The sequence below is a fragment of the Balaenoptera musculus genome, chromosome 2 (assembly GCF_009873245.2).
Source record: "Balaenoptera musculus isolate JJ_BM4_2016_0621 chromosome 2, mBalMus1.pri.v3, whole genome shotgun sequence".
Lineage (NCBI taxonomy): Eukaryota > Metazoa > Chordata > Mammalia > Artiodactyla > Balaenopteridae > Balaenoptera > Balaenoptera musculus.
The window spans coordinates 50,722,965-50,737,240 of NC_045786.1; the positions used below are offsets into that span (position 1 = coordinate 50,722,965).

General features: G+C 50.9%; 1 protein-coding gene across 1 annotated transcript in view; it reads right to left on the reverse strand.

Moving 5' to 3' along the window:
- Positions 1-14,276, reverse strand: part of ADAMTS17 (ADAM metallopeptidase with thrombospondin type 1 motif 17) — a 346,933-nt gene that overhangs the window by 15,263 nt on the left and 317,394 nt on the right. The window contains exons 20-21 of the mRNA XM_036844635.1: positions 11,895-12,099; positions 7,754-7,906 (exon numbers count right to left, since the gene is read on the reverse strand). Of these exons, the coding sequence (XP_036700530.1) occupies positions 7,754-7,906; positions 11,895-12,099 (358 nt within the window). The remainder of the gene's footprint in view (positions 1-7,753; positions 7,907-11,894; positions 12,100-14,276) is intronic.

Sequence of the window (14,276 nt, forward strand, 5' to 3'; positions counted from 1 at the left end):
GCAGGAAGTCTGGGATGGACAAACGCTGCTACTATTATTAACAACAGTCAGCGTAGGGCCAAGAGCAGAGAGAGCTGGCCGGGGGTCCCTGGAGCCCGGGAAGGTGCCCTGAGTCACCTGGCCTGCTTAGCCCTCCCTGGGCTGCCATGCCGGTCACCAGGCAGGTGTGGACATCCACATTTGCCAGGAGCACAATTAGAGATTGATTTGGCCCTGAAGACACTGCATCCTCCTGTAACCTGAGCTCGCTGCATTAAGGGTAGCACAGGCACAGACAATGAATCTCACCTCTGTCGGCCTCCCCTCAGCCTCCACTTTAATTCAACAGTGAGGAGACGGCAGTGTCTCCTGATAGCATCGAATTAGCCCCAAGCATCGCTGTGAAGCCATTTTTCAGGCTTTTAAAATCTAAGCAAATAGATGTATTAAAAAACAGATCTGGTCTTCTTTAAAGCACACTGTCACTGTTGGGTAGTTTTTTCAAGTCACTCATGACATTAACATTTAATGTGGTTCCCCGAGACTCAGGAAACCAAGACAAAATGGAGCAGTAATAAATCCGCCAGGAAAGCTCCTTGCCAGGTGACCTGGAATAAGTGCAGCCCCCTCTCCAGCAAGTGCCTGCAGCTGCACATCACACACAAGGTCTGGGGACCTGCCACCCATCCCACGGGTGGCGATGATGATGATGATGATGGTGGTGATGGTAGTAGTAACAGCAGCAGGTCCACCTTTTGCCTGCCTCCCGGTGCCGGGCACTGGGCTCACACCCATTCTCATGAGTCCTCATTAATCTTCACACTAACAGCTGCTGTGGCAGGGCCGGGCGCTCAGAACACAGTAGGTGCAGAATACATGTGCACTGACTGCAGGAATAGTGTCTGCAGGGCACAGCACCACCTGCAGAGAGGCGGAGCATGAGGCTCAGAGGGTCCACGGTCTTCCCCGTGATGTAGCCCCCGGGCCTCCCATCCCGGCTGCTGCCCGGAGGCCTGCACTCCTCTGGGGCCACACGGCTCTCCAGCAGGGAGGAACCAGGCCTCTGTCACCATGTGGAGGCCCAGTCCTGATGACACGCTCCACCACGGCATGGTAAAATCCACCCAGCTGTAAAATCACGACTATAAATGACACCAGATTCCAAAGGGATGTTTTGAGAATTAGCTAAAGGAAGTTGTAAAAATCTTGGGAAGAGGAAAACGTGACAGGAATGTTTAATACACACATGAGCGCTGGCTCCTACAGAGTGGAGGACAGGCAGGGGCTCCCTGCACAGGCTCTGGGGTGCGCAGGAATAGGGTTAGGGTGAAATAATGCAAAGATGAATCCTCACTGCACAGTGTGCCCACCCTACGCTCTCACAGAGCCACCCTCCGAGGGGCCAGCCTGCCTCTGAGGGGCAGCACGGGACAGCCCCGCATGACAGTCAGGGGGGCAGGGAACCCCCTACGGGAACTTCATTTTCTGCTCGTGTCTGAAAGGTACTGGGCTGGTAAAATGTCAAAAGCTCCCCAAAAGCATTTTTGACAGATTTCCCCCCAAAACTTGGCATGAGCAATGCAAATCTCAGAAGCTGTTGAAACCTGAAATAGTAGGCTTAAACAGTGATGAAAATCCCCACCGTCTTTGCTCCAGCCTTGAAATTGGAAATGCTTTCTTAGACACACACACACACACATACACACACACACACCCCTTCCCCCTTCAACTCATACTTTCTTTCAAACTGTTTTTGAAATCCTCAAATCCTTGAATCCTATCCTCAGCCTTAGCTTTGGATTCCGCTCAAACTCTCTGAATTCGCAGCCTGCTGTCCTACAGGTTCTGGTTGGAACGTTATAGTCAGGGAACCAGAAGGCCCAGGTGACCCCCCGTGACCTGCAAGGGCTGGCTATCCCAAGAGCTCTTGCTTCTTGTTTCAGATGGGCGCCAGGAGCACAGAGGGGGCTACAGGAGCTGTCTCACTGCCTCCCCTCGTGCAGGAGCTGCCACCAGTTTCGTAACTTAGCTCTCCCAGCTTATCAGAGACTGTTTGAAAGACCCTTCCCCCCTGCTGCAGAAGGATGGCCTACGTGCCCAGCAAATGCTGCACAACCGTCTCCTGCCCTGAGCCATGCTGTCATCACGCGGAGCCCCAGGTCAGGGCACGCGCTGTTTCATGGGGTCCAAACCACATTCAAAGAACTCATCTCCTATGACATAAATATTTTACAGGCCTGTATAAGAAATGCGATTCTGATCAGAGATAAGAGACCTGTGACTGTACTGGATGATGATGGTGAAGAAGATGATGATAAAAATGAGCACCTACGCCAAGCACTGCACTAAGTGCTTTATATGGATGCCCTAGGAGGCAGGTACCCCTAAACTCATCTGACAGAGAATGATGCTGGTTCAAGGTTAGATGAGGTCACTGCAGAGCAGGGACGTGCACCTGTGTTGTCCTGACCATGTGCCCTGCTCTGAGGTCGCTGACAGCGTGTGTTGAAAACAAAGTGTTCCTTAGGGATGACAGCTTCTCTGATTCAATGGTCATGTCTAGGCAGTGGTTAAAACCTAGACTGGCATGTGGGGGAGGCATCCCCACTCTCTGATCTCTCATTCCACACAAAGGCAGCTGATTTGAGGAAGGACACTAGGTGAATGGAGGGGCAGCAGGGAAATGGAGGGGGCAAAGGCATTGGCCTTTAGACTGCAGCTGACCCTTGAACAACTCGGGAGTTATTCTAAGTGTAATGTACAGTCGGTCCTCCGTATCCCCAGTTCCTCTGCATCTGAGGATGCAACCCCGGACCACATACACTGTAGAATTTACTATTGAAAAATACCCACGTCAACTGCATTCAGTTCACTCCCATGCAGGCACCTCTCCTGGCAATTTCTGGGGACCCCACCGCTCTACAACAAGTTCATTTCTCTCATCTGAGCAGGTGTGGGCCCTGGACTTTAACTCCATGACCCAGTGGCAGGCTCTGTTCACCCACACAAAATGCTCCAGACCAAGGGGGTATCTGCCCCCTCTCCCTCCTGCCCTACCCAGAAAAGTACTGAAGTTTGATGACCCTCTTTTCACTGTTGCTTACACTCCCAAGAGTAGTACGGAATGGAGGATTTGCTGATCCCTATCTGCATGCAGAGTGCTGACTGCCTGTGTTGTATGGTTTCACAATCCCAGAAAAGGGCCCTGATGTCCCCAGTGCCTCTTATGTTTGCTCTTGGATGCTCAAGTTTCTTTTATTAAGGACTCAACTTTTTATTTCACAAATAAGAGGAGACAACATGCATGATCTCCTATAGAGACAACAGATTTATACTACAGTGTAAATGATTAATACAAAGCCCTTGGGAGAGAAGGTTTTGATTGGTGGGCTGGAGAGAGAGTAGATAAATACTTGACTTTACAACAAGCTTATGCCTATGATGGTTAGACCTGAGGCATATAACAGTTCATCTACTTCCCATTTCAAATTAGAAAACTAAGCCTCTGACATTATTATGTACCTGAAGGAAAGGTGGATTAAGAGCCAAAAGGCAGGGACCAGACTCCTAGCCCTTCCATTTACTAGTTGTGTGACCTCAAGAAAAAAGTCACGTCGCCACTCTGAGCCTCAGTTTCTTCACCTGTAAAATGGGGATAGGGTCAAATGGGAGAATGTGAGTGAAAGTGCTTTATAAATTCTAAAGCACTGGTGAATGTCAGGGCCACTGTCACTGATCCCAGTAGAAGTCGCATCACTCTCCACCAGCACCCTTGTTCGGGGCTGCCCCTGGCAGGGGCTGCATTTGTACCTGCCCAGTGGGACTTAGCGTGGCCTGGTGTCTGCAGCTGGCTCCACCTGTCTGTATCTAGGCTGGGTCATTGTCCACTCTTGTACCCTCAGTGCTCAGCACAGGTTGGCACAGAACAGGAGCTCAGGAAATGCTGGTTGAATCACAGTGACTTGGTTGCAGGCCCACAGCAAGTGGGTGCCCCAGCCGGGTTGGCTGCCCAGCCTTGCAGAATTGGGGGGAGGGGTCAATCCCCACCAAAGCAAGTGCAGGCTTCAGAAGTGGTACTGGGGCTGAAAGCTTTCTGGAACAAGCCCCCCTAGTGACACAAAGTCTGTTCATTTCTGAGACCGTGGAACTTGAGCCCCCATCTCTGCCCACAACACAGGAAGGCATCTAACAGCAGTCCTGGGAATGCACCGACACAGCCATGTTTGAATGGGAGGCTCTCCCTGGCTTCTTCCTAGGGCTCTGCAGCTACAGGTACGTGCATGCTTATGGCTTCATTTGATCTCCTAAGGCCTCTGGGAAGTGCTGGGGCTCAGGTATGAGGGGCACATCTGGGGCTTGACTTAGGCCTTGCAAGTGAGGCCAGTCCCCTTCCAGGGGACCTCCACTGGCACCAGGAAGTCAACGGCCACTTTTGATCTTTTCTGTAAAAGGGAACGCCATACTCTTAACACAGAGAGCCAATGGTTTTCCTTAAAAACACCATCTATTATAATCCCTCCAGAATAATTTGTTTCTATTTAGAAACATCCCATCATTTCAGTGGTGATTAATGCCTCTGGTCTTGAAACTGAAACATCTCAATTTCTGATTAAAAGACACTCTGTCTTAGAAAGAAATGTGATTTCCTCCTCTCCCAGTTTCAGTGACACCTCCCTCCCCACCCCACCCCCAGGTTGAATACATGGGCCCAGCATTTAGTGGGAAAAAACAATGATTCGCCCAGATCTGGAACTAGCTAATATCCCAGGAGGGCAGGCAGCTGCATGGCAGTTTCCAAACAGAGCAGAGCAGTAATACTGCCCTCAGCAGGGTTGGGAATGTGAAGTCGGTCTCTCGGATGGGATCCTGGTTAGGGTTCAGCTATTTGCCGAGGCTGGGGGAGGGAGAAGGGGCTCCAAATCCCCTCCAAGCCTGTCCTGCCTCAGCAAGGTTCTGGTGCTGTTCTCAGGCACCCTTACCCAGCTACAGAAAGGGCTGGATGCCAGACCATTCCCGAGGGATGCTTGGTCCTTCTCACTTCAGGAAGTGCAGGACAGCACCTGTGTTGCCTGTCTTTGGGCTGGCCTGTCCATCATCTCCCTGGAGATAGGCTTATCTTTCTCAACAGCACCTTAGGGCCAAGTGATAGGAGATTGCTTGGAAGGAAGATGTCAAAGTGTCCAGATACACTGGAAATCTGACAGTGTTCAGACTTCTTTCTACTTTCCTTTTGGGCAACTTGTTTGCTACCTTCAAAGTCTGGCATGTGGGAGGTTTGGATGCTGGTTACAGGAGGGTCATTCGCGATGATTGGTTTAAAAGTGCACTGATCCCAATTGTGTGACAAGGGCACAGCAAAAATAACACATCAATCAGAAAGCAAATCCAGTCTGAACAAGTGAAAATGTCAGGGGAAGATCCATCCTCTGGAATCCACTTCTGGCAGCCTGGTCACCCAGTGAGTGAGGATAAGGGCCCCATGGGACCGGTATCCGTCCCAGTTCTCCAGAGCAGGCACAGGAAAAAGCAACGGACAGATTTCTACTGCTGTGCTGGGGTAGGGGTGGGGGGCGTGCCAGCCTACCCAGTGATGGCGGCTGAAGAAGGCAGTGGCAGTGAGGCGAACAGCTGGGGTGGGGTCTCTAGGTTCAGTTCTATGCAGTCCCCACCACCGCCAACCCTTGTTCCCAGTGTGTGCACGCGTGCACACACATATATACACACAAGCTGCCTTCCAGGTCAGTGTCCCTGCAGTTCTTGGCCGGGAAGAACTAGTCTGCCCTGGGCCCTGGCTCTGGCCAGACCTGCTTGGGGGGGGAGCAGCTGGCACCAGTTCACGCCCAGTGCTCGCCCCAAAGGCTGCATGCACACTGATTGGATGCCACTGGATGCCAACCCCTGACAACAGCCCAAATCTGTACATGCCCTTGATCTTTCTTGTTCTTGCTTCCAGGGATAGCTGATCAAGCTGGCTGTGGCAAAAGCAGGCACTGTGGCCTTCCAAAGCCCTACTGTCCTGAAGGCCAGGCGGTATTATTCTCCTCGGCTGGCTAGGAAGAGGAAGGCCAGCTAAAGGCTCTATTTTCCTGGAAGCCATGCCCGAGGGGCTGTGTTGCGGGGTGGAGTTTGCCAGAATGTGTGCCCACGTCCTCGGCTGAGGAGGGGGCCAAGTGCTGCATCGAACTCCTCAGGCACTATTCACACCCTTCCTTGGACGTTCTGCTGCTCCCAGGACCAGGAAGTTCAAGGCATTTAGGAAAATAAAAGTGTCCACCTGGTCCTAAAAACCAGAACGATTAGGCTGGAGAAACCTAGGCAACGCCCATCTGCAGGGCACCACCCCATTACGGCGACTCTGGAGCCCTCGCTCTGTGTCCACCATGTGGACGGAGCTCTGAATTGGGGTTCAGAAGCCTGGATTCTGTCAGAGAGGAGTGGCCAAGTCACTTAACCTCTCTGAACCTCTGCTCCCTCTTCTGTAAAACGGGGATAAGCACCCTCACAGGAGAGGGCTGGTGCTGGGCCGCGCAGGGGACACTGCAAAGAGAAACCAATGCTGGGGCCCCAGACCCCCACGGGTCCGTGCAGCCCAGGCCTGAGCTGACCCCTCCCCCTCACCTCTGCTCTCTGCCCAGGGACACCTGTGGCCACGGGAGTCACCCTTTACTAATACAGGCTGCATTTAGGGTGTGACCACAAAGACCCCTCAAGTATAATGACAGCTTTATTCTAATTCACACCTGGACGTATGGAATCCAGGCAACATTATTCTGCCTGGCCAGGCAGGTAAATTAAAGCATAAAGCGGCTGAAGGAGCCAGGGGAGCTGGAGGACTGCAGCCTGGGGAGATGCACCCGCCCCTGCTAGGCCCCAGGTCACAAAGGCCACGTGTGGATATAGGCCATGTTGCCAGATTTCTGTAGAAAGCCCCAAGTCCAGATTTTCAGGTGAAATTTTCCCATTTTTGAATGTTAGCAATCAATTCCAAACTGTTTAAGATATTGCACAGGCCACATAAAGCCAGCGGCTCTCAGGCTGCCAGTGTGCAGCCTTCGAGCACAGATATCAAGAGAAGCAAACGGGGAGCTTCCAGTTGCTGAGACCAAAAGGAAACAAACACACTCTAGGCTCTCGTTGGAAATTTTCGTCAGAAAATCAGACATCAGAAATTTTACACTGTTTGGGAAAAGGCTCTAGAAGACCCACTGGATGGTTTTCAGGGGTGACAATGGTATCTATCTCAGGTATGGGTCAAATATATCAGGTGAATGAATAAAGCAAGGGTTAAACAGCAGAGAACGAATGCTGTTCACTTAAATGCTGTTTAACTCTCCTGCCCCAAGGCTCTGGGAGATGCTGTCATCAGTCCTCACCCCAAGGGCCCTTTCTCCTCCTGCATCCTCCAGGCCCTTGCCCAAGGGCCCTGGAAACAATGAAGTGCTATTCGCCCACAGCCCCCTCTGCATCTGCCTGAGGACAGACTCCCACCATTGAGGCTCTCTCAATGGCTGGGTGGCCAAGCCCACTGCAGGATGCACGGGTCCCAGACTGGCACCCATTGCACCCCTTCCTGCTTTGGGGGCACTCAGTGCCCTTCTGAATGCACACTGTGTGGGGTCACCAGCAGGTGCAGAGTTGGGAGAGAAAGTGAATTCACCTGGTGAGACTGGGACCAACTTGTTAAACTGGGGCCCACGGTGAGAGAGCTGAGTTCCCGCCTCTTGAGTCGCCCATGCTGCCCAGGGCAGGATGGAAGCGCACATACCGCACTCACCTTGGACCAGCCCCCTGTTTTCCACTCGTAGCAGCCAGAGTAGTCCTCACAGGGCTCCTCAGCTCTCGGCCTCGTGGATGCATCGCATTTTCCTTGCGAGTTGGTGCATGTCACAGTTCGTTTCTTTGTCCCTTTACCACAGCTGGCAGAACACTGCAAGATACCATTCCGGAGACTGAATCCAGTCCAATCTGGTCAAGTCCATCAACACCTGAACATCTGTTAAGTACCTACCATGTACCAGACCCAGTGCTGAGGATGCAAGGATGAGGATGCTATGTTTCTGTCCTCAAAAAGCTCCTGGTCTTTTAGAGTCTTATGCACATGGTCCGAGCTGGCTCCTCCCAGCTGGCCTACAGGTACCCGTGCTGAGCCAGCCTGGGGCAAAGGCATCAGTTCAGGGGGGAAAAGGAGGAGATGGAAAGCAAAGCCACAGGTGACTCTGACATAAGGCGGCTGGCAAGCCCTGCAGAGAGCTCTAGCGATGGTTTTAATGTGAATGCCAAGAATGGTAACAGGGCAATATTCCCTGTGCTATTTTTCTTCTTGGGAAACATAGCAAGAGATGGTGTCGGGAGGGGACCTGAATAGTGTCTGAGGGGTGACAAATGATGCGTGAGCCCTGAGAGCTCAAGATTCCCACGCCCTTAGGCAGCAAGATCCACAGAAACAGTGACAAGAGATGGAGGGGTGACAGGGCATAAACATGGCAGACTTAGGGGTGGGTCTGGAGCCTGTTCCCAGCCTACCGCCTGGGCTTGGGGAGGGAAGGTGCCTGGCTTGCAAGAGTGAGTGCTGAGTGCTTACCCACCTCAAAACAAAGCACAAGGAAGAGTGGATCCTTGACCTTGGGAGAACATGACTGACTTGACCAGCAAGCATAGGTGACATGGCCTGGGAACCTGGGGAGCCCACCCTCTGATTTGTTGTGTGCGGAAGCCTAGTCCCTACCGTGGAAGCAAATACGTAGCATGCAGAGATGGTGGGCTGAAGGCTGGATTCCACCAAATGCACTGACACGATGAGACCCACGCTGCCTGAGGAAATTCTGAGGGGGATTTCCTCCCAGCAGCTGGGTCCCAGAGATACCATGGGGGGGTCCCCACCAGCCGTAGTAGGACAAATGGAGCCCCAGCAACTCTAACTTCTGTTTTTACACTTGCTTGATTTACCAAAAATATGGGAGGCTATAGCAGTGATTTTTCTTGAGCTACAACAAACTTGACTTTTAAGAAGTTCCACTATGTCCACTGAAAAAATGCACATAAAGGACAAATGTCATTCTTTTTATTTGTTATTAACATTTACCTCAAAATGCTATCTAGCTTTATTTTCCCTATGAATTCAACCTAGCTCTCCATCTGCAGGTCCTGTTCTTATTTATTTTTTTGAGACTAATTTAGACTGGTTTGTTTTAGAAGAAATACACATGCTTCACAGGTGGTTGTGGTATAACCTGGGGGGAATTGGGAGAGCTCATGTATTTGGTCTTCTGTGTGGGTTTTAAAGGGACTTCCTTGGTGGTCCATTGGTTAAGAATCTGCCTTCCAATGCAGAGGACGTGGGTTCAACCCCTGGTCGGGGAACTAAGATCCCACATGCTGTGGGGCAACTAAGCCTGCGCGCCTCAACTAGAGAGCCTACGTGCCACAAACTACAGAGCCCACGTGCTCTGGAGCCTGCACACCACAACTACAGAGCCCACACGCCGCAAGTACTGAGCCTGCACGCTCTGGAGCCCACATGCCACAGCTAGAGAGAAGTCTGTGCGCTGCAACAAAGAGCCCGCGCTCTGCAACAAAAGATCCCGCATGCTGCAATGAAGATCCTGCATGCTGCAACTAAGACCTGACGCAGCCAAAAATACATAAATAAAATATATTTTTTAAAAAATTAAAAAAAAAAAATAAAGGGACCTCGAATGCAAGGAATCAGTCCCTGGCAGGCTTTACCCACAGGGCCTCCCAGGGCAGGATGGGTGGGGCCTGGAGGGCTGCTGCAGGAACCCCTGGGTTACTGCACTGAAGGCCCATCCTTCTGCTTCTCTATGTGGCAATGCTTTCTGACCATTTCATCAGCTCCATGCTCACCGTCTGCCTCACGGGCTCCTCCCTGGCACCAGCACCCATACCACTGGCTCCTTCTGCAACTAGGGGCCTACTCACCACTTCTGCTTGAGTTCCTGCTTGGTCTCTCTCTACTCTGTGTTCCTTGCCTCTTCCCTTGAATTTTAAACCCTCAATATCCAGCCTATTTCTTGACCAAGCCCTGGCCTGACCCCTTTTGACCAGCAGCCTATTGGTTGGAAGCCTTCAGGAAGGGCAGTGCTGCAGGCTGGGGTCACCTTGGAAGGGACCTAGGAGGGTGATGTTCGGCTTCTCTCTTGGCTTCTGATCCAGGGATGGGAACAAGAAGTCGAGGACAGGAGAGAGTTGCTACCTTTTGCTTCCTCCTCAATATTTTTTTCCTCATTCTAATGAAGTTGGGAAGAAGTTGGGGAGTAGTGGTGGCAGTGATCAACACTGCTGGCTGAATACAGGCAAGACCATCAATAAAAACTCACCCACGAGAAATTTAAACCCATTCGTTTCCAGAAGAAGAAATGTTAGAGGGGCTTCTGTACTTGGAAAAGTGGAAGGAATACCAGTTTTGTGAGCACCTCATGGAGGAAAGATTTGATTCTGAGTCAAATGTTTAGAAAAAAGCATTTTTCTTGAGCCTGAGCTGAGTCAGAATTAGACTGATTGGTGTGGATACTATTTCAGGATTAGGATTAGGCAACACATAGATACAGGAATAGGGATGGAGATATTTCTTTAACTCTTGCTCCAATTGTCTCACACTTTCCAAAATGGTGCTCTTCAATACTGTAATGATAGTTGATTATGTCAGCCTCGTTTATTTTGTTAAGGAGGAATTTTTCCCCCATAAGAGACCTATAAATGGAAAATTTATGGTTTTGATCTGATAAAGCATAAATCTTGTTTGGATCAAGAACCCTAAGGCTCATGGCAAGGGAGAGAGACTGCACACCTGCCCCTACCCTTCTAGCAGGCATCCCCCTCCCCAAAAGTCCATTGAATGTTAAACTTATTAACCTAGGTACATGTAAAGAAAAACAATTTTTTAATGTTAAAACTCTGTCCTTTTCCTAAAATATCTTAAAGGATAGGCAAAAAATGCCTGTCTTTAAATGGGTACACGTCAAGATCTGCCTAAAACGTAAACTCAGTTTTAGAGCAGCCAAGGGCAGACTTTTCGTTCATTAAAAACGGGCTGAATACTTTCTTATTCAAAATAATTCCAACTGCTTGGCAATAAAAAGGAACTTTAAAAATATTTTCCACACTGAAGAGTGTCTTGGATTTAGCCTTTCTGACTTTCCTAGAACACGTTTGATGGAGGACCTGAGGGAAGCTTGCCCTTTATTCAGCTATTTTTTTTGTTTCATAGCCAAACAATCAAAATCATTAATGCAAACTCAATGCCAAGCCTTGAAGGATGATATTACCGAAGATAAAATATTTCTAGGATCAGTCTTCAAAGTTAAAAATTAAGGCTTAATTGACCTCTTTCCAAAATGTTTTATGGCATGAGATTTGTAACCGACTCACACACTAAAAGCTGTCCTTCCCAACATCTTCCTGCCTCTTGCAAAGGCAGCTCCACAAAGACTGCCATGGAACTGAAGGGAAGCCTTTGAAACCACCTTCTCAACCTGACCACCCTACAGTTCCAAAGTGCACAAAAGAGATTAAAAGGTGTTTATTTGTCTACCTGCCTACCTACCTATCCCCTATGCATCTATCCATCCATCCATCCATCCATCCATCCATCCATCCATCCATCTATATTTACATGAGAATTTTCACAGGAAATGGGACCAAACGGTACTGTGATATACATTATCAAAAAAATACACTATCCATGTTTTTTTGGCCACGTTGATATCTCTGATGGAATTTGAGAATATGTGACTTAGAACATGGCTTTGAGCTGCTCTGGGGTCTGGCTAGGACTGTGATACGTGAGGGTGTGTCAAAAACAGCAGGGAGGGAAAGGAACCATTTTGGGGTCGCTACAGACAAGGCCCTGAGGCCCTGGTGGTGGTTTCAGTACTGGCGGCAGCCCAGGCACCCACCTGTGACCACTCTGACGCCTCCCAGATGGACAGGCAGTCCTGGCCTTCGCAGCTCTGCACTGCCGATGGCCGGGGCACCGGGCAGTAGAGGGGCCGAGTGGCGACGTGTGTGCCATTCTGCAGCTGGTACATGCAGGTCACTTCCCGGTGCTGGATGCCCTTCTCACAGGTCGCTGAGCAGGGGCTCCATGGGCCTGCCACCCACCTACCCGGAAAGAGAAAAGACAGTGAGAGAACAAAGGGCCTTCCAGACAGATGGTGGAATTGTGGGCCTGCTGTGGGAGGGAAGGAGACAGACTCAGCTTTGCAGTCGGCTTTGGAAATAATTCCGGAATATCAGAGCAGAATATCAGAGCTATCTGAGTAGAGTGGTTCAGTGGCCTACTCAGTACAGAAATCTTTCTGCAACTGCCCCCCCCCCCGCCCCCCACCACAACGGCAGACTGATTTATTGTCCCTACGTCCCCCTCTTTTTTTTTTTTAGATTTTTTATTGATTGATTGATTGATTGCTATGTTGGGTCTTCGTTTCTGTGCGAGGGCTTTCTCTAGCTGCGGCAAGTGGGAGCCACTCTTCATCGCGGTGCGCGGGCCTCTCACTATCGCGGCCTCTCTTGTTGCGGAGCACAGGCTCCAGACGCGCAGGCTCAGCAGTTGTGGTTCACGGGCCCAGTTGCTCCACGGCATGTGGGATCCTCCCAGACCAGGGCTCGAACCCGTGTCCACTGCATTAGCAGGCAGATTCTCAACCACTGCGCCACCAGGGAAGCCCCCCCTACGTCCCCCTCTTGCTGTCTTGTTCCATCTTTGTTCAGTGGGGTGTGAGTGGACACGAAGCTGACCACATCCCAGCAGAAGCTTTGAGTTACTATGTGGTTTGTCTCTCACTCTTCCTGTCCTCTGCCATGAGAACAGCAGGTCCAATACAGGGGCCGCCTGACTGCTGGGCTCTGTAATAGCATGATGCTGTTGTACCCCACAGAGATATTGGGGTTGTTTGTCACTGCAGCAGAAGCTGACTGGCACAGCCCTCGACAAAGGACACCCCAGTCCCAGCTTAAACACATCAGGACTCCCTGCTTTCCAAAGGGTGGCGGGCCCTCCTGAGTGGGGACTGTCATTCTCGAGGAGGCAACCTGTGGGCCATGGGAAGACTAGGCTGCTGAGGCCATCAGCTGAAAGTGCTCAACTAAGACTTTGTCTACCTGCCTAATATTTCAATGATCCCAATTCTGTCAGGTCTCTGTTGGCCTTAGGGTGTTGGAAAGGGGCTAGGCAGTTTGGGAATGATGATTTCTCAGGACACAAGCAGGGCTTTGAATGCCCTTTTAAAGACTCTCTGTGCTCTGGTTCGTGGACGAGACTCAAATATTCCCAGCTCCCAGGAGCTCACTACTTGACAAAGCAGCTCCATCTGGATGGTCAGCCCTGATAACCACTCAGTTCTCACATCAGTCAGAATCATCCTAAATCCCACCTGAAACCAAATCTGATGAGGCCATCCCACTGTTTGGAAACATCTAGGTTCTGATGATGAGGCAGTGAACGAAACAAAGCCCTGCCCTCTGAGTCTTCCTATTCTAATGAGGACAAACAGTAAACGGATGAACAATGTACAACAGAATACAATATAATGTAATAGAGTGTATATAACATATATGCAGAGAGAATATGCCACACCATAGTAAGTGCTTTAGAGAAAAGTAATGCAGCACAGGGCAGACCAGCAAGGAGATGAGGGGGGTTGGCACTATTTTATTCAAGGTGGCAAGGATGGCCTGGCATTTGGGCAGCGACTGGAAGGAAGTGAGGCATAAGCCCTGTGCTCTGTGGGAGAAGACTTGCAGGCAGAGGGCATAGCAGGTGCAAAGGCCCTGGTGGAGGGGTGTGCTGGCAGGGCTGAGGGGCAGCCGGGAGTCCAGTGTGGCTGGGGGAGGGGGTGAGCAGGAGACGGAGGGACATGAGAGGGAGCAGGGGGAGATTATGCAGGGCCTGGCTGGCTGCTGTGGCTCTTGCTTGAATGAGATGCAGTCCTGGAGGGTTTGGAGAAAGGAAGACACGCCTTCCAGGGCCACCCTGACTCTGTGTGGCTACCAGCCTACAATGGGTAGGGGTGGCAACAGGGAGAGTGGGGAGGAGGCTACTGCAATGGTCCAGGTGGGAGATAAGGGTGGCTTGAACCAGCTGGGGGTAGTGGAGGTGTTGGACTAAATGTTGAGAAGATGGGGCTACCCAGGCCCCTCCCTCCAACCCGACATGGTTTCTCCTTGTCCATTGGGGCAAGCTCAGGCCACCTCATCTAGAGCTCATCTCCAGTCCCCTTGGCAGAGCTCATCACTCTGCCCTTCACGGCCCAGGGACTAACTCTAGTGAAGCTCCTCTT